Source organism: Acomys russatus, chromosome 11 (genome assembly GCF_903995435.1).
Source record: "Acomys russatus chromosome 11, mAcoRus1.1, whole genome shotgun sequence".
Taxonomy (NCBI): domain Eukaryota; kingdom Metazoa; phylum Chordata; class Mammalia; order Rodentia; family Muridae; genus Acomys; species Acomys russatus.
This window is the reverse complement of record NC_067147.1, coordinates 46,964,504-46,985,431: the sequence shown is the minus strand read 5'-3', so window position 1 is coordinate 46,985,431 and position 20,928 is coordinate 46,964,504. Positions and strand designations below refer to the sequence as shown.

General features: G+C 45.8%; 1 protein-coding gene across 1 annotated transcript in view; it reads right to left on the bottom strand.

Moving 5' to 3' along the window:
• Ank3 (ankyrin 3) overlaps positions 1-20,928 on the bottom strand; it is a 307,445-nt gene that overhangs the window by 77,912 nt on the left and 208,605 nt on the right. Inside the window, exon 26 of the mRNA XM_051153191.1 lies at positions 16,081-16,183. Within this exon, the coding sequence (XP_051009148.1) occupies positions 16,081-16,183 (103 nt within the window). The remainder of the gene's footprint in view (positions 1-16,080; positions 16,184-20,928) is intronic.

Sequence of the window (20,928 nt, the reverse complement as noted above, 5' to 3'; positions counted from 1 at the left end):
TAAGGTGGTACCTAGAGAAAAAGTTTATCTTTAGGGCTGAGCCACATAGCTGGCTTTAACAACTTCTTTTGGTACCTTCTTATAAGAGAACTTTGCTACCTGGAAGTGACTGGAGGTAATTCAGGGGTGATTGTGGCCTCTCCATGCCCAATTTCCACATCAGCTCTGAAACTGTGGGGTGATTATGTGAGCTTCGGGTTTCAGGAAAGGAGTTAGAAGAGCCAGCCGAAGGCCGGCATCCATGTTCTTGTGCCTAGGCATCAAGACTGCGGCTCTTCTCTCTATAGCACCTCCTCCTGTGAGGGTGCTGACTGTCCCTACAGACAGACTCTCCAGGCCATGGATGAGGGGTGCGTTTATTTAAGAGATAGTTTGCATGCCTACTTGGTACAGACAAAGGCAGTCTTCAACAACTGAGCCCCCATGAGCGCAGGGGACGCTTTACTCTATATCGTTTCCCTGGTAACATCTGCCGGCCTGTGAGCCTTGGCATGCCTCTCCATTTTCCCAGTGTCTCTGCCTTTCATTGCTTGACAAAAGACTTGGTGAGACTGTAAATGACACTCTGGCATGGGTGCCATATTGGCGTTAAACTATAATGCTACAGTCTATTAAAATGTAAAAGTCTTCCACGCTCTCCAGAGGACTTTGACTTATGTAAGGTTATCTGTTAAAATATGATGATTTATTGAGGAAAAAAGAACAAAACCCAAAATAGTCCAGTTCCGGGCCAAACCCTGGGACTTTCCAGGTCTTTACACAGGATGCTCAACCAATGGCTCCCATTCAGTTATAATATGCATCTTACAAAAAGCTGGGTCCAGTTTATTCACTCGAAAAGTGCCTAATGCTGTAAAGTTTTGCTTTATTTTTTGAGACAGATTTGTGCTATTCAGTTCTGCTGCTTTGTCCCAAACTTAACTGTGTAGTCCAGGCTGGCCTCATACTCACAGCAATCCTCCTGCCTTAGCCTTCTTCTGGGTGCTGGGATCACAGGAGTAAGTCACCACGTTGGCTTTCTATTCTTTTTAACAGTGATTCAGCAATTCATGGTGCAGTGATTCAGTCTGGAAGACTGCCTTAGGTTCTCCGAATCCCCAGAACCTTTTAGACCGCTCAGTGATATCCCACTCATTTTTACAGTTTAGGAAACGGAGGCTTACAGAGACTTAAAAGACTTCTGGCAAGACAAAGTCACTGGCTGGCATACGGTGGCTTCAGCGGGACAGTACATGAAAGACAGTTCAGACTGAAATCCCTGTGGCCTTTTACTTTTGTGTCAAAGGGACCATCCACACTCACATCATTTTCATCTCGGAAGGGACACCAGGGACACTACTACAGTCACACTACACATTTTTCAATCGAGTCCACAGCCTGACTGACTGATGAGGTCAGTGTCTCCAAGAGCTTAATATTTTCCAAAAATAGTATCCCAGCAGCCCCATGCATCAGAGCAAAGAGGAGAGTAAGAACACACTGGCCTTATTAACCGGGACACACCCTCAAGTCCAGGTCTGGAAATAAATAGAACACACTGGTCTTTACAGACCAGGACACACCCAGAAACCCAGAGCTGGGAATAAATGCTATGTACAGAAGAAGGGAGTGGGGAATAGAGAGAGAGAGGAGGAAGGAAGAGGTAGGTGAAGAGAGGGAGGGAACAAAAAGGATGGGAGACTGGGAGAGAGATCTAGTTCCAGGTCATTCCAGACTGCTGACTGTTTGCCCCCGGTACTGAAAGTCAGGGTTAGGACCCAGGGTGGATCCAATATTGCAGGATATTTGATCCCATTGTGAACCCCAAGATTCCAGACTGTGAAAACCTGTTTCTAATCTCGGTAAGTCTCAGTCAGTCCTTAATCCTAGAGCTTTCTGTTTACTGTAAACAAGTACTTGGGGTGTGGCTCAGCCTTAGCATACACCTTTGATACAAGAGCTTTCTGTAAACAGGATTAAATAAAATTAACCCTAGGTCAAGAGGTGGAGCAAGCAACCAGATTGACAGGAAGTGGACATGGGGGTAAAAAAAAAAACTATAGAGAGTGAGAGAAAGTCTGAAGGACAGATAGTCACACAGTAAGTAGGAGGGAGGAACATTGAGTCAAAGGGTATTTAAGACAGTGTGAATGGGCTGCAGAAATGGCTCAGAGGTTAAGAGCACTGGCTGCTCTTCCAAAGGTCCTGAGTTCAATTCCTAGTAACCACATGGTGGCTTACAGCCATCTATAATGAGATCTAGTGCCCTTTTCTGGTATGCAGGCACACATGTAGGCAGAATACTGTATAAATAATAAATAAATCTTAAAAAAAAAAAAAAAGACAGTGTGGAGGAGGAGAAAGGGCTTTTTTCTTCTGGGGCATGAGGTGAGTGGGAAGATCATCTGGGTGCTTTCTCTGCCTCTCTGAGCTAGCAGGTTTTCACCCCAGCATCTGGCTTTTCAGTCTTCATTGGTCAATTCAAACAATTGGGATTTTGTTTTTTAAAACAACACCCCGTCTCTCCAGGACTGTCAGCTTTGCTGCTCTGAGAGACAAAGAAGGTGGCCCTGCCACCAGTATCCAACAGGTCCCCTCACAATAGGTTGCACACAAAACTCAGGGCATCTAATCTGAGGAAAAAGAAATGTGATTTTCTGGAGTGACAGCTGGATGAGAGAACCGGACCAATGTGTGTCAAGAACTTCATTCCAAAGGCAAACTGGACAGGGCCAGTGCAGGGGGGAAGCCATGTGGGTGTCTCTTTCCTCAAAGAACATGAGGACCAGGCCTTGAGTGGGGCTGTTTACTCTAATGCGCAGCAATACAAGTCAAAATTTTTACCATGTCGCTGTATGTATGGTAGAGCACTTGAGTAGGTAATACTGACGTCCCAATTCCCTGTGATCAAGGGTTGACCCAAGCAATGCATCGAAGAGTCTGTATTGCTAAGCAAACCATTAACAAAGCTGGTCCTGGAGTAGCTCTCAGAGGCTAGCCCTAGGGAGGTTAGCCTTATGTTACATTCCGTCTAAAGCCTTCCCAAATGGCCAAGCCCCTAGTATGTAACAGACCCAAGGAAGTGCAGAGCTGTAGGATTAGCTCCCTACATTGCTGTCTCATGTCTGATCCATTACCTTCAGTAATGTGCTGAGCTCAGAGACCCTTCCTTTCTGAGCTTGGGTGTGGAGGGTAGGGGGTGAATGGTGGAGGAGTAGGGGTGAGAGAGGGTGAGAGAGAGAGAGAAAGAGAGAAAGAGAGAGAGAGAGAGGCAGAGAGAGAGAGAGAGAGAGAGAGAGAGAGAGAGAGAGAGAGAGAGAGAGAGAGAGAGAGAGCTACCTTCTAAAGCAGTGGTTCCCAACCTTCCTAATGCTATGACCCTTAAATATGGTTCCTCGTGTTATGGTGACCGCCCTCCCCCCAGCTATAAAATTATCTTCATCGCCACTTCATAACTGTAATGCTGCTACTGTTATGAATCATAATTGTCTGATTTTCAGGATGTCTGATATGAGTTGCCCCCCGCAGGTGGGTTGAGAGAGCCTCTTCTCTGAAGTCTGCAAATGTAAGGATTTCCTTTGTGCTACAGGTTGCTGCTAAGGTTTCCACCTCATTGCAGCTTCCAGCGGCTAGCCTTCATTAAAGAACCTGATGGGAAGCCAGGTGGTGGTGGCGCATGCCTTTAATCCCAGCACTCTGGAGGCAGAGGCAGGCAGATCTCTGAGTTCGAGGCCAGCCTGGTCTACAAAGCAAGTTCCAGGACAGCCAAGGCTAACACAGAGAAATCCTGTCTCAAAAACACTCCCCCCACCCCCTGCAGCCAATAATAAGTTATGGATATGGAGAGACAGCTTAGCAGTTAAGAGCACTGGCTGTTCTTACAGAGGTTCCAGGTTCAATTCCCAGCTCCCACATGGCAGCTCACAACTGTCTGTGACTCCAGCTCCAGGCAATCCAGTATCATCACACAGACATACATGCAGGACAAACATCAATTAATATAAAATAAGAATAAATAAATCATTAAGGAAAAAAAGAAACCATTGGGGGCTACGAGATTGTTCAGAGGTTCAGAGTGAGTTCTGTTCTTGCAGGAGATTCAAGTTTAATTCTCATCACCCACATTGGGCGATACATAAATGCTTATAACACCAGCTCCAGGGAATCTGGTCCCTATGGCCTCTGTGGGCACCCACATGATGCATGTGCATAGACACACACACACACACACACACACACACACACACACACACACACACACTGAAAAAAATAGCCTTTAAGCAAAGGCTCGGATTGATCACTTGATATCTGTCTCTGCTCATCTCTCTTTTAAACTTGGAAAGAATCTTTATTATTTTAAGTCCATGGTAGCCTAACGCACCAAGGCAGAAATAGCTGGAGAATATCGCTTCTTACATCTGTGTAATGTTGCATCATCTCTGCGTGCAAACTTTTGAGTCCTGAACACTCTTTAGACCACAGGGAGAGGTGAGAGCAACCACTGGGCTGAACAGCATTGGCTAAGCTGAATTTGAGACTACAGACTGCACTTAGCACGGTGCACTTGCCTTCCAAGTACCAAAATGACAAGGAAATCTGGCACTAAGTGGAACCTGCTGCTCATACCCATGCATGATCCCCTAACTACTCCCAGCCCCGCACTGTGCTTTGAGACAGGCCAGATCCTGGGTCAGGGGAGTTCCACAGCCTAAAAGGAGTCTCGACCTGGGCTCCAGGCACCCAACAAACAGAGGTTGTAGTTTCAGCTCTTCTAGCTAAACAGCGTGTGTGCACTACAGCAACAACCCACTATCCCTCACCCCAGGCTTCTGTTTGTAAAGTGCAGATAACACCTATTTGAGCCTGGTGGGCTTCAGCTGTAATCCCAGCACTTGCGAGGCTGAGACAGAGGTTTGAGGTGACTGAGTTTAGCCCCTGGAGCCCATGTAAGAAGGTCAGACACAGCTGTACACATCTGTACCCTCTGTTAGGATTCTGCCCCAGTCTGCCTATCTGTGAAGTCTTTGCCTACCTGCCGCTGGGTGTGGTCCTGCCCAGTATGTAAAAGGACAGACCCATCTTGCCGCTCTCTCTTACCTTTTCTCTCCTCTGTCTCTTTTTTTCTTTCTCGGGTGCCCCTTCCTGCTCTCCCCATGTTCATATAATAAACCTCTCAATATCATATCTGTTCTGTGGCATATATTTCATATTAATATCTCATATATCATTAAAATTTAAAACCCTCAGCGTTCCTGGAGCAGGACAGATGGAGCAAAATTACAGAAACATGAGAAGGAAAAGGACCCGAAGCCTCTCCAAGGTACGGAGAATTCCAGGATATCCAACACTGTAAAGGACTGTGATATAGAGTTGTTATTGCTTTGGCATATAGATACTTAATGCTAAGATAGAGACCCAGGCATAAAGCTTGAATGCATATGACCTTGGGCAGGGCCTCATCATTTCTACCAGATAGAGCCGGAAACTCTCACACAAAAAGGGTTCCCTGTGGGCGAGACTTTTTATCCTATCAATTGTGACCCTATCAGGTACCGTCAGGAACCTCCCACTAATGAGAGAGTAGCTTCAAATTCCACCAGAATCATACTCTGGGTGCCCTGGGTGCCCTGGGTTGTGCATTTTCTTACACACACACACACACACACACACACACACACACACACACACACACACGCCTGCACACGCTTGCATGATTAAGCCTGTTTTAAAATACCTTCAATAAAACCCCCCAACTTCGCTGGTTACAGACTGGCTGGTCCTGACATTCTTTTCAGTGTCCAAGTCACAGACCCTGGTTTGGCTGGAACTAAGGTCCCTAAAACTCGTAGGAAAACCGTCGGCTGCTGAGGATGACAGGAGGGAACCAGAGACTAGAGAATGGCCCAGAAGCACATGAGTCAGCTAGCCCGGAGTACACAGACAGCCGAAGAAACAAGACAGACCTTTCTGGACCTGACCCCCTGCAAAGCTGTCCTCTGATTTCTACACATGAGTTGTGTGGCACATACATGCTTACAAACACAGACACTGCATGTGGTACATACATCGAAAAACAGACAAGTTAGTAGACAACAGTGTCTATTCATAGGTGGTGTAATGCATTGAGTGAGCAATGTTCCCCAATAGGCTCAGGTATTTGAACACTGGGTCCCTTGTTGTTAGTTGTGCTATAATGCATTTTTGCTGCAGGAAGCACATCACTGTGGGTGGGGCTTTGAGAGGTTATAGCTTTGTCTTACTTCCCATTTGCTTTCTGCTTTCTTTTTTTGTGTTTGTGGCTAAAGATATGCCCTCCCAGCTTCCAGTTCCTGCCACCATGCCTGCTGTGTGGCCATGCCTGCCCCCTGCCACAGTGGGCTTTTACCCTCTGAAAGCGTGGAAAGCCAAAAAACCTTCTTCTATCAGTTGCTTTTGGTCAAGGTGTTTTAACATAGCAAGTGAGGAGGCACTAATGTGGGCGCTTAGAAGCATGGAAGGAGATAGCAAGTGCAAATGGCATGAAGTCTTTTGTAAAATGGAGCCCATAAAGGATGGTGGCACATATTAGAAAGCCAGCCCTTGAAAGGTAGAGGAAGGAGTGTTGGGTTTTCTCCCAGCATCCCTGGATCCCTACTTGCTGTAGGCCATGGCTAGCCTACCCTACCCTCTATCCTGAACTTTCCAGCCCAGGGCTGGGGCGGCGGGGTGGGGTGGGGGGGGAGGTGGCTTTCCTTCCCCCTTCACTATATAATTTGGACATTTTGGTTCCCCTCCCTCTTCTCTCTCTCTTCTTTGTCTCGCTCCCTCCTCCTCCTCCTGTTCCTCTTCCTCCTGTTCCTCCTCCTCCTCCTCCTCCTCCTCTTCTTCTTTCTTTTTCTCCTTCTTCTTTCTTCTCTTCTTCTTCTTCTTTCTTCTTCTTCTCTTTTCTTCTTTCTTCTTCTCTTCTTCTTCTTTTCTTTCTTCTTCTTCTTCTTCTTCTTCTTCTTCTTCTTCTTCTTCTTCTTTTTCTCTCTCTCTCTCTGTGCATGCCTTTCTTTCTCTCTCTCCCCTGCTCCTATCAATAAACCTGCATTTATATACTTTAACGTGTCTTGCATTAGCTCACCTTGGCACCTTCCATAGGGTTCATCAATGAGGATTAGAAGTTCAAGGTCACCCTGGGCTACGCACAGAGTTCATCTGTGCTATGTAAGAGGCTGCCTTAAAAATGAAACCAAACCAAGAAACCAGAGGCACGGGTTCCATAAAGTAAGCCTGATTCAAGCCAAGTGTGCTCGGCCAGGAGCCTGAGGCAGGAGGGTCTGAAATTCAAGGCCATTCTCAGCTACCCAGAAAATTTGAGGCCAGCCTATAGCACATGAGAAACAACAACAAAATGGACTCGTGCAGGAATGTACAAGTCAAAGCAGACCTTCTCTCTCCCTAAGGTATTTCTTTTCTTGAAACCAAGTACTATTGCCTTATGTGGTTCCTCCTCCTCCTCTTTCTCCTCCTCTCCTCCTCCTCCTCCTTCTCTTCTTCTTTCTTCTCCTTCTTCTTTTTCTGGTACCAGGGTTGAGCTTAGGGTTTTTGCACATGCTAGGGAAGTTCTTGACCACTGAGCTGAATCTCCAGCCTATTTTCCATTTGTTTGTGTTTGTTTGTTTGTTTTTTTAAGACCAGGTTGACTTTGAACTCGTGATCTTCCTGCCTCAGCCTCCCCAGTAGTTGGGGTGACAAGTGTGTACTACCACGCCTAGCTAAAGCTTATATTGAAACTAGAACTTAAGCTATAATGAATCCTGGCTCTTTCAGATTTCTAAGCCTGGTCCGTTTCTATATAATTCAGCTATGCGCAACAGCAGGTTAACCAAGGCTGTCCTGGAAGCCGAGCCAGTCGGCACATCACCACCAACTAACCCCACGGACTTAAGAGACTCACAGTACCAATGTCTCGGCCTCCGGGCAGACCTGTAATCTCTCCGAGCCATCTTTGTGAGGTGTTGAATGGATTCCCCAAGTACTGCTGCTGGCCAAGCACTTCCAGGAAGAAAGCAACATATTAAATGTCAGCAGACCAGGTGCTTATCTCCCTGGGGACTATCAAGCAAATCTTTCATTTGAGGCTGGCTATCTTCTGCCACTATGCCCCTTTCCCGAGCCCCGCTTAGAGCTGCATAAGAAGAAACAGCAAAGTTAGCATGTATGATAGGAGTGAGAGTCACTGCAGTGAGATGCAGAAGAGGGAAACTTACTAGCATAGGGGCCTTCTGGATTATATAAGCCTTTCCTCCCATTGCTGAGATGTTGGACAATGCTAAGATTCTTCTTTCTCTCTCTCTCTCTTTCTCTTTCTTTTCTTTTTAAAGATTTATTTATTATTATGTATACAGTGCTCTGTCTGCATGTACACCTGCAGGCCAGAAGAGGGCATTAGATCACATTATAAATGGTTGTGAGGCCCCATGTGGTTGCTGGGAATTGAACTCAGGACCTTCGGAAGAGCAGTCAGTGCTCTTAACCTCTGAGCCATATCTCCAGCCCCCTCTTTCTTTTTTTTCAAGACAGGGATTCTCTGTGTAGCCCTGCCTGTCTTGGAACTCACTCTATTATAGACCAGGCTGGCCATAAACTCAGAGATCTGCCTGCCTCTCTGCTTCCCCGAATTCTGAGATAAGGAAGCTTGCAACCAAGCCTGACAATTTGAGTTGTCTTCTGACCTGACCCCCACATGTATGCATGAACACCACACACACACACACACACACACACACACACACCACACACACGAGATGCCTTCTCACCTGACCCCCACATGTATGCGTACACACACACATACACACACACACACAAGCTTAGGAAAATCTGAGTCTTACTAGGTTGGCTCCAATTTCATGTTTTTCTGTGTTAAGCCTTTGCTGTGAGCCCTACAGGAGGAGGAATATCCTAAGTAGCATATTTGAGTCTCATCCTTGGAAGGGAAGAGGGAACTCTGACAGAGAAGGGGTTGGGCCGGCAGAATCCACCCATGACATCCTGCTACTGCTGTTCACAGGTGCCTTGGCTCTTCAGATTTTATTCCTGTTGCTGTATGTTGCTATAAGTTATTCCTTTTTAAAGCACATTGTCAAAAAGTGTTAGAAACGAGAGTCACGAAGACTACTATGTAAAAACAGTGGGCGCCAGAGAGACATACCACAATCCCTCCGACAATTACCACCAGGGAGACCAGGAGACCAGGAGATCAGGAGACCCTGGTGACCCTGGAGACCAGGTGGCAGACCCCTGGACTCCTTACCACCCTCTCCCCACAGTGGGCAAGGCTGATGGATACTGCAGCAGCTAAACGGAGGCCTTCTACACGGCCAGTGTCTCTTAGCGCTTCGAGCTGTGTCCCACCCGCCTCCATGGGGTGAGTTAGTCCAGTCACGTTGACTGGGCCATTCATAAGGCCAAGAAATTATTTCCTAAGGTTGATGTGAAGCATGAGCAAATTGATGCTGTCATAGATGCTTAGACTAATTCCAGGCACTCTGGGTACCACTACTGCCATTACCACTTAAGGCATGTGATGGGTACTGTTCTTTGTATAAGTCTGGGACTAGGTATGTGGACCAAGCACTGTCATTTCACAGGCCACACCAGAGAGCTACTCTCAATAACTCTATTGGAAGAAATGATGTTACCCACAGATTCCACTTAGGACAGCCAGGCTGGCTTCCTTTGAGCCTCCTCCTCCCTTCCCCTCATTAACATCTGTTTAGAAAGGAATTGTTCTAAACACAGCTGGTCGTCTTTTTTTTTTTTTTTTTTTTTAAGTTACATCTTGGGGCTGGTGAGATGGCTTAGCAGTTAACAGCACTGACTGCTCTTCCAGAGGTCATGAGTTCAATTCCCAGCAACCACACGGTGGCTTACAACCATCGATAATGTGATCTGATGCTCTTTTCTGGCCTGCAGATGTACATGGAGGCAGAACACTGTATATATAATAAATAAATATATTTTTTTTTAAAGTTCATTTTAAAAGTTACATCTTAGGGCTAGAGAGAGAGATAGGTCAGCGGTTAAGACCACTTACTGCTCATCTGGGAAGCCTGGGGTTTTGATTCCCGGTACCTAACACAGTGGCTCACAAGCATCTGTAATTCCTATCCTGAGGATCTGACAACCCTCTTCTGCCTCCCACAGGCAAACCACCCATAGCCATAAAATAAATTTATTTTATTATTTTTATTTATTTTTTATTTTTTTTCATAAAATAAATTTTTTAAAAAATAAAAAAAGTAACAGCTGGGCATGGTGGTAGCCACCTTTAACCCCAGCACTCAGGAGGCAGAGGTAGGCAGATCTCTGAGATAAAGAGTACAGGACAGCCAGGGCTACACAGAGAAACCCTGTCTTGAAAAACCAACAAATACATACATACATACATACACACATACATACATACTGGCATACATACAAAAATAATTTTCTAAATTACACTTTAAGTTTATTTCGTTTGAGTCTATATTCATCTACGAGCACATATGCCAAGTGGAGGTCAGAGGGCAACTTACAGGAGTCTGTTTTTTCTCCTTCCACCATGTGGTCTCTGGGGGCCTGGACATAGGTCAGCAGGCCTGGTGGCTGGAGCCTTTACCCACGGAACCACCTCACTGACTCTGCCTGTTTGGCTGGTTTGAGATAGGATCTTATGAACCCAGGCTGCCCTTGGCTCCTGCCTCCACCTCTCAGGGGCTATGCTACCATGCCTGGGTTTATACAGTGCTGGGAACAAACCCAGAGCTACACGTATGCCAGCTAGGTAAGAATTCAACAGACTGAGCTGCATCCCTGGACTAGAACACAGTTGACACTCTAAGACAAATAGACTAGATGACTGATAAACACATAGCTGCCCATGGGAGATACTCCAGGACCCCCACCCCAGCCAGTGCTCTAATTTTCAGGTGCCCAGGCCCATTACGTAAGATTGTAAAAGTCTACACATATCCTTCCATACCCTTTTAACCACATAATACCTACTGCCATGTGATTGCTGTAGTCACATTGCCTTATATAAGGGAGTAATGACAGAAGTCTGAACATGCTCGGTGATGACACAATCTGAGTCAGTGGGTGTGGAGGAGCTGTGGGGGGGCGGGGGAAGGGGGCAAAGACACAGAATGCAGCCAGAGATGTCATGACCAGTGTATCCTAAGTAGAGAGACATCTGAAAATTGCCTTTGGAGCTTTAGAAAACCACCCTTGTCCAGGATCCAGACACTGGGTCTCTCTCTCTCTCTCTCCTCTCCTCTCTCCGCCTCTCCCTCGCTCTCTCTCTCTCCTCTCACTGTATCCTCTTCTCCTCCTCTCCCTCCTCGCTCTCCTCCTCCCTCTCTCGTCCCTCTCTCCTCTCTCGCATCCACTCTCCTCTGCCTCTCTCTAGGCATCTTGTTTTGAAACGAGTGCTTCCTTTGTGCACCCCCCCCCCACAGTGAAGAATGCTGAATCAGCAGCATCCAGCTGCTTTCAACGTGCAGGTACATTTGCAATTCCCAGGCCTAGTGCCGCCCTTGCCAACTGAGTCAGAACCTGAGCAATCCAGCTGTTAAACATTTTCTTGACTTTTCTCAGGGGCGGGAACATTATGTAGGAGGTGCTGACAGGCGAATTTACTGTTCTGCTCCCATGCCCAGAGCAGGGCTCATGGATGACCAAGGGGCACAGTTAAAAGGGGCTGCTCCTATGGGGAAGGAATGAGGTGGTTGACAGACTAACCATGGCTGAGGCCTGGGAGGGATAAGGGTGCTGACCTGTCTCATGCCCCCTCAGGCTGTGGCATCTGTCTTCACCCAGCATGAGATCCTGGGATAGCACAGTGTGGATAAAATGTCAACTTAGCTGATCTAGAATCATCGAGGCAATGAGCCTCTAGGAATGACTGGGAGGCAAAGTGCATCTTGATTGAATAAATTGATGTGGGAAAACGATCTTAATTGTGGCTAATTGTGGGCGGGACCATTTTGCAGGGCAGGGATCCAGGACTGTGTCAGTGGGGGGTATGAGCAGAGCTCTAGCGTGCATACTGTTCCTCTCTGTTGCCAGCTGGGGAAGCCTGGACTTTCCTGCTAGGATGGACAGACTGGACAGAATGCACCCGGAACTGTGAGATAAAATAGACCATCAAGTTATTATTGACAGGGTATTTCATGAAAACAACAGGAAAAGAAACAAAGGTCTTGGGGTCTAGTGGGGGGGCGGCCCAGGCTGGTCACCTTGCAGCTCAACTGAAACTTTAACTACGGTTAGTGTGTAAATGTATTAGTCAGCAGGGTGATAAGGCAGAAGCTGTTCTCAGGCAGCCTGGGCAGCGCCTGTTCTGTAGAAGAAAGTTCACACAGAGTTAATTTGTGTCCAAATTCTATTCTGACCTCACCGGAGCAATTCTAAGTGGACAGTGATGTGTAGCTTTGAGCCTGATAGGGAGCCAGGGATCAGTGGTTCAGGAATGTTTAAACCGTGTGCGCTGCTTTCTAACTCTGTAGTACCCCGGAGAAGGTATCTTCTGAAATCTGTAAGTATAGGCATGAGGTGAAAAAGACAGGCATGAGGTGAAAAAGACAGTGTACCCATTTTCCTTTTATAATCTATGTGTATAGGTTTCTTGCCTGCCTGCCTGCAGGTGTGCCACAGGTATGCCAGGAGCCTATGAGGGCCTGAAGAAGAACTGGATATGCTGGGACTGGAGTCACACAGTCACGAGCTGCCACGTAGGTGCTAGGAATTGAACCAGGATCCTCTGCAAGAGCAGCCACCCAGCATGCCTAACCTATTCATTTTTGATCATTTGACTTTAATTCAGATGCACCCATGAACTTAGGCAAACATTTCTTGTGAGGCTTTCACAGTGCAACAGGAGTCTCTTTTCTGACAGCTTTTCTTCCCAGAATCAGCTGTTTCCTGTCCTCCAACACACCTTTTCCAGAATTTTGTTTCCCTCTTCTCTTAAAGGTTATTTTAAAGGTGTTCAAACAAACAAACAAGTACTCAGATATCTAAATGTATTTGCGCCTAAACCCAACAATTAACATTTGAAAGACATTAAAAAAAAAGGGGAAGGGGTTGAGTGTGTGGCTCAGTGGACAAAGGTGCTTGCTGTGGAAGTGTGAGGGCCAGAGTTCAGATCCCCAGTCAGGCATGTGTGGAAGGCAGAGAAGGGTCCCTGGAGCAAGTAGAAGAGCCAGACTAGTGATATCGAGTTCCAGTTCACAGAGAGACTCTACCTCAATGACCAAAAAGGAGAGCAATCAGGGAAGACGCCTGACAACATCGACTTCAGGCTTTGCCAGCACACACACACACACACACACACACACACACACTGTGGAGGTTTGAGTAGGAATGGCCCTCAAATGCCTCACATATATGAATGCTAGGCCCTCTGATGGTAGAAGTGTTGTGAAGGATCAGGATTAGGAGGTGTGGCCTTGTTGGAGGAGGTGTGTGACTCGGGGTAGGCTTTGAGCTTTCGAAAGCAATGGCAGGCACAGTCTCTCTCCATGTCACCTGCCTGTGGATCAGATTTAAGCTCTCAGCTACCGCTCTAGCACCATACCTGCCTACCTATATGCCACCATGCTCCCCACAATGATAGTTATGAACTAACCCTCTGAAACTGTAAGCAAGTGCCCAATTAAACACTTTTTTTTTTTCTTTATAAGTTGCTTTGGTCATGGTGGTAGAACAGTAACACAGACACACATTTGTATCCAACCCCCCCCCACAAAAATTGACACACACACACACACATACACACACAGAGTCATTTTTTTTTTTTTTAAATCTGCTCTAGAGATGAATCCTTGAGTAGCAGTAGCTGGCTTAATTCATCCCTGAAAGCTTGGTGACAGGTTCCCCTAGAACACAGCCTCTGCTGCGTGACCTTAGAGCTGGGACCACAGCTGAGCAAACCAATCCCTTTTTGCACGCCTCTACCCAATACCTTTATAAAAACCCTGGTTTTCTAGATAAGGTGTGTCTATGTATCCCTGGCTCTCCTGGAACAACCTGGCCTTGAATTTATAGAGATCCACCTGCCTCTGCCTTTCAAGTGCTGGGATTAAAGACATGCACTGCCACTACCACCACCCGGCTCCTATGACACTTTTATCGGTCACATTTCCCTTTATATCACTCAAGGACTTGAGTGGTCTTCACTGAACAAGCTAATCAGTAAAGTCAACAACTTCCGGCTTCTATAGTTCTTGGGAGTTTGTTTGCTTTTCTTTCCCCCTAAAGGCTCCTGCTCTGCTGTGATCTTTTCAACTGATTATAGAAAGGTAGAGCTAGCCGCCTAGGTCAGTGGTTCTCAACCTGTGGGTCGCGACCCCTTTGGACGTGGGCTCAAACTACCCTTTGACCGTGGTCGCCTAAGACCAATGATCGGAAAACAGGTATTTATATCACAATTCATAATAGCAGCAAAATCAGAGTTAAGAAGTAGCAACGAAAATAATGTTATGGTTGGAGGGGAGGGATCACTAAAACACGAGGGGGCGTGGCATTAGAAAGGTTGAGAACCACTGACACAGGCGCGTCTCAGACCGGCGCTGCGAACTGACTCCAAGAGACTCAGCTTCCTCTCGAAGCTTTTGGCCTTTCCTTTCTTTTCGCAGATCCGTAGTTCTGAGTACATGCTGCTCTTCCATCCTATCTGGGCACAGCTTGGTAACAGCTACCTGCCAACGGTCAGAAGCAGGAAACACCAAGAACGTTTATATTTGGCTTACACACTTTGATTCTGACGTGGTCAGTGCTAACAGCAGCGCTGGTGCTGATGGTGGAAAACACCTCAATTTCAGACCCTTGCTCTGAAACAAACAGCTAGAGAGAAATGTAAGGCTTAGTTCTATTTAATGAAGAGTCCACGGTGTGGCTTGTGTGAGTGTGGAGGGGTCTGATCCTTCCGTGGCGTTTCCTGCCATTTGTAATAGGGTACATATTGTGGGGTTCCCTTAAGGCACAGAGAATAACATCAATACATCGTCTTACATCTCATCTGATTGGGAATGCGAAAACAACTAGATGAGCAGAAATATCTCTGTCAACATCTGGCGACACCAGGCACCCAAGAGCCTAGTTTATTACTCGTTTATTACCAAGGACTGTCTTGGACTTACACCCACCTAAAACCCATGACATATGCCACACCCATAATCATTTTACAAAGGTTATTTTTCTTTAATGTCTGACCCTGAACAGCCTCTGTATTTCCCTCGGTCAAGCCTGCTTATTAAGAATGTTCTAGCCAGCGTAATGTCACATGCAGTGTATGACACACAGCTGTGGGTCTGACATCAGCATGTCCAGACACGTGGGAGTTCCAAAGGGCTGACCACCTAGTGCTGAAGTCTAGCTTGGGTGTGTGTGTGACCGTCATTCATCACCTTGTGCAGGAGGTAGGTGTGCCATCATTTCACCAGTGACTTACAGTGGTCAAATATCACACGCTACATTCATTTGGGCTTATGGTCCATGCAGGTCCATCAGTCACTGGTTCCCTACTGTGAACACTCGACACTGTCTGTATCTATAGAGCCAGTCTCAATCCATGTGCAGCAGGACTGTGATCCTGGGCCTACATACAGCACACACTACCATGAGCGCCAGAAAGAAGAAACTACACATTGAATGAGTCCAGCAGAGATTCTGGGAAAACAGAAAATACCACCAGGCCTTGGGAAACCCAGAAGTAAACAGATCAAAAGCACGACTGATCTAGCCTATGACTGCTTGCTATACACAAGTCTCACCCGCTTCCAACGGACACACACACTTCCCTTAGCAAACATTCACGTGAATAATGCCAGCCAACCGAACAGAAAACTCATCCGACTTAGGGACAAGCAAGGTTTAGGACTCCCCAAGTTTTCCTCCATGGGATAATTGGGGGGGTGGGTGGGTGGCAGATTGCTTGCAAAAGGAAGAGACATTTCTGATTATGGTATAGCTGCTGCTTTTTTGTTAACTGGCTAGGACCCCCAGATTTACAAATATGAAATAAAAAATATACGCACACATATATGCAAACATCAAACAGAGGCTGAGCGAGCGAAGGGCGGCAAGAGCACGTACCTGCTCTTTGGATGGCACGAGAAGTTCCTCGATCATCATGCTGTCTCGCGCGTAGGAGCTTCTATTCAAGGTGTAAGACCTATCCGAACTGAAGGAGCGGAGACTGTGGTGTTGACAGTTACCGGTCAACAGTGGGAGATGACGATGGGATGGATGAAAGAAAATAAATGCATGCAACTTTAAGAACAGGCAAGATGGCTAAAAATACCAACAAGTGTGCTTTTCTTTTTTCTTTCTTTCTTTCTTTCTTTTTTTTTTTTTAAGGAAAGGTATCAAAATTAAATTCTTCAGATGCACAAAATTTCACGACCGAGATTTTAACATTTGGCCAATTTGGTGTCAGATCTGTGAGATGAAACACATAGTCACTTTGGATGCCCCACTATGGCGCTGAACCAACATGGCATTGGCAAGAACCTCTAACTGATAACTCTAGGGTTTCCTTTTCTTTTTCCTTTTTTAAGTGATTTCTTTTATGTGCATTGGTGTTTTGCCCACATGTCAAGGTGTCGGGTCCCCTGGAACTGCAGTTACCAGACAGCTATGATCTGCTTTATGGGTGGTGGGAATTGAACCTGGGTCCTCTGGAAGAGCAGCCAGTGCTCTTAACCACTGGGCCATCTCTCCAGCTCCAACATGAGTATTTCTTAAGAGAGGAAGACTTTATGTTAGAGTTGCTTCTTTCAGTCCAACTCTGCTGCCTTTCTCGCTTAGATGGAACTGTGCCTGCTATGCTCGGGTCTCTGGGAGAATCATTGGAAGCTATAGCTACAAGGAGTTTGCATACTGAGAACTCTGACACTCAAGGACACCTTCAAGAAGGAAGGTAGAAACATAGCCACGTGCACTTCTTGGTTGTCCTAGGAGGCATTCACATACCCTAGATCCAAATCCTGCTTTCCCTTGCCTCTGCTTTTTTCTTCTTTATTCTTGTTTTTCCTATCCTTTCTAGATTCTCCCATGGATAGTCCCTGAATCTTCCAGGGTACACCCCCACACTCGGCCTACATGGACCCTTAAGAGGCTGTGGGAGAATGGTTCTAAACTATACCTTGTTAAAACTGCATCTACCTTTAATCCCAGTACGTGGGAGGCAGAGGCAGGCAGATCTCTGTGAGTTCGAGGCCAGCCTGATCTACAAAGCAAGTCTAGGACAGTCAAGGCTACACAAAGGAAGAGCGGGGTTATCATTAATCTTAGTCTTGGGTTAATGGCTTTAATATGATCCTCCGGGGAAAAGAAGGATGATGGCTGTGAGGAACAGCTCAAGTGAGTGTCACTTTCTACTGGTGCCTCTACCTACTTAACTGGAAGGCTTTCAGAAAAGGTTATTCTGTCACCTCTTTGTGATGAGGTTTCACATCTGACCTTTCATAAAGCAGATTTACAAGATCTGGAACAGCTTAGAGGAAGCCTAGGCTTGACCCCCCTAGCCACACATTATCTCCAACTAGCACTATCCACTGACCCCTTTTATGTTGGGGTCCTCAGTGGTGTAGGCAATGAGGCCCATGGGAAGTCAGTATTTTTCTCTGTAATATTGCCTGCTTAACTGATAAAGTGGGTCTAAGTGGGACTTGATGGTATCGCCACCGGTTGAATCAGTCAGATTTCAGCATCTTCTTTGCCGTGTGTGTGTGTGTGTGTGTGTGTGTGTGTGTGTGTGTGTGTGTGTGTGTGTGTGTGTATGTGTGTGTGTATATGTGTGTGTATGTGTGTGTATATGTGTGTGTTTATGTGTGTATGTGTATATGTGTGTGTGTGTGTGTGTGTATGTGTGTGTGTGTATGGGAAGAGAGCAAAGAAAAGAAGAAGGGGCAGGTGCCCCTTTGCATTATGGGATTTCTTTCCCCACTGCCTACTTACTAAGTGGAACTATCACCTGCTCTTACACACTGTATTCAAAGTGCCGCGCAGAGGGTGGGTCTCTCTTTCGGGACGGGAGTCTCAGCTTTCTCTGAATCTCGGGCTCATGGCTCTGACTCAGAGCTAACCTTGGTTTCAAGGTCATTGAAATGCTCCGCAAATATTTAACTGTGACAAGCTTGATCCGGGCAGAGGGACACTTCCCCAGCAAGCCACAAGGCTGCACAGTCAGGCCAGTCACGTGATCACAGGGCTTCCTTCTTTCCTCATCTTTGTCTCAGCTACATTTCTTCCTCTTCCTCCCCTTGAGTTGAGAGGTTCCCTTTAACACCCTCCAATTCTGTCCAGAGATGGTGCTGGGCTGGGGGCAGGATTGTAGTGGCCCGTGGTCCCGCATGCGAGGCCTGACCACATGGGCTGTGGCTGTCACAGATGAAGAACAGATCTTTAAATTTGTACCAAGTTTTAACACATTTGTATTTGAAGTCCCACAAGGGACAGGTGGCTACATTATTTGCCAATGTCTTTCCCTGACACACAGTCTCTTTGAGAAGCCCTGGGGAGGCCCCATCCTAAACCACACATTCCTTCAAACCAGGACAGGCAGGCATTCCGTGATGTCTTGACCTTAGGCTGCAGTTGTAGCCGTATTGTCTAGAGGAAACATTTAGAGGCTTTCAGAGAGGTTATATCTGTGATCCTTTTTGGGTTTTCAAATCTAAGATTTGTGGATCCTTCTCTGCCCCTGTCTGTCTGCGAGTGACAGCTGCAGATCAGAGCTCAGACTTTGCGCTAGCCACAGAAACGTCTAAAGTTGTGACTCCTAAGGATGGTTCCAGAGTTGCTTCCATCAGGTAGGTGGAACCCAGGAAACCTATCAAGAGTCAGCCAACTCCCTGACTCATCACAGGACACTCAGGACCAGAAAGGGTTGATTATATACATAAGGGTGTCTAGAAATCTTTAAGTAGATCCATTGTTGCTGTTTTGTTTTGCTTTGCCTTTTTTTTTTTTTTGAGACAGGGTTTCTCTGTGTAGACTTGGCTGTCCTGAACTCACTTTGTAGACCAGGATGGTCTCGAACTCACAGCAATCCGCCTGTCTCTGCCTCGAGAGTGCTGGGATTACAGGTGTGCACCACCACGCCCGGCCCTTGTTTTGCTTTTTCAAGACAGGATTTCTCTGTGTAGCCTTCTCCAGCTATTCTAGAACTTGCTCTGTAGACCACGCAAGCCTCCAACCCAGAGGTACACCTGCCTCTGCCTCCCAAGTGCTGGGATTAAAGGTATGTGTCACTACCATGCAGCTTTCAGTTGGTTTTTAACTAAGGCCAGAGAGATTATTTGTAGCCATCATTGTAACCTAAGTGTTAGATGCAGGACCAGTTAGAAAACCACGCTTCTTTGTGCTAAGATTGTTACTAGGGTGTCTAGGACAGTTCAAACAAACAGCCACCAGCAAACAGACTGGACTTTTTCTTTAGATCCAACAAAGTGTTTTCAGTTTGGCCATTCACTCTACGAAATTTGTTAAGAGAGGGAAATTCCTTAAGTGTCCATTCACTGTTATATAAGTAACATTTCTTTTCATAGGTTTTTCTTTTTTGTTTTTTTGTTTTTGTTTTTCCTTTCTCAGTCACAGCTGATTTTCTAAAGCTGAGCAGGAAAACAAAACAAAAAAAAATTTTTTTTATTAAATTTTTTAAAAAGCACATTGCAGGCCAACACAGCACAGCACAAATGCCGAAGAAAATAAAAAAATGGGAACATGGGTCAGGGATAGGCAGAGGAATACTACAAAAGCGCCATGTCTTCTTACCTTATCTTGGGACTATTTTAAAATATTTTTGGGGAAAAAAGAAAAAGTAAAACCAGGAGAAACAGAATGTAAAAAAAAAAAAAAAATCAGACAGGGGAAAAAAAGAAAAAACAAATGTTATGGTTGAATGAATCATACATTGAATGTCCATTTAAATGTTACACTCAGAATAATTGACTTGATAATGCTCTAATGATATGCTTTAGAAACATTAAATTATTCTTTAAAAATATAGCTATAAGGATATGCTACGAGAAATATTTGCCTCTGAGCATAACATGAGTTGCTAATGTGAAAAAGATGACTTACACATAACAGCAACAGGTAATGGCATAGTCAAAATCAGAGATGAGAGATCCTTAAAATTATCTTAAGACAAAAAGATGATAAGAGACAGCACTCAGATTTCACAGCTCACAGGATGTGAGTGGCTAGAATTTTCTAGAAAAGGAGGAGAGAGCAGTTTGCTGTGGGAGCATAAATGGTACCAACTCTGTACAAGAGACACAGCCAAGTTCCTTGTTTGGGCCCAGATATTTTAATTTGAGTCTGTGATTGAAATATTTCACAGTTTTAGAAGTCTCTCTCTCTCTTCTTGTTGGTGACACTTGCCCCAATCAGATTTGCAAGCCTTTTAGAGGATGTTTTTATAAAGGAAAACTTCTACCGAATCATATGAGATTCTGAAGAAAAGGCGGTATCTACACTGGCCTCACTAACCGAACTGGGAACAAACCCCAAGGTTTACTTTGTGGGACGTGCCATTTACTATTAGACAATGAAATGTTTTACAGCGGATTCCAAAACTATAGGAAAATGTCCTCAGGGGCTCTCACTTGGAAGGCTTAATTATTAGCTTTAAAATAACTTGACAGTCAGCAAACACGCTGCTGAGACACACCAGGGTGAAAAGAATTCCCAGCGTTTTGGACAAGGTCCTGTGCCTTCACACAGTGAGTGACTTGTAAGCTGAGGCTATGAGGACTGAGTAAGCGCCATCACTGCCTGTGACTTTTGATAAGTCACTAGCACACTCCTAAGAGGCCCTCAACCAAAACACTACCGGCACACCCTCAATTGCCTATGCTCTGCAGACTGTTTTTGTTTTTGTTTTTAAATCATCAAGGGTGCTGCTTATCAACCATGAATTAATTGTTCGATAAC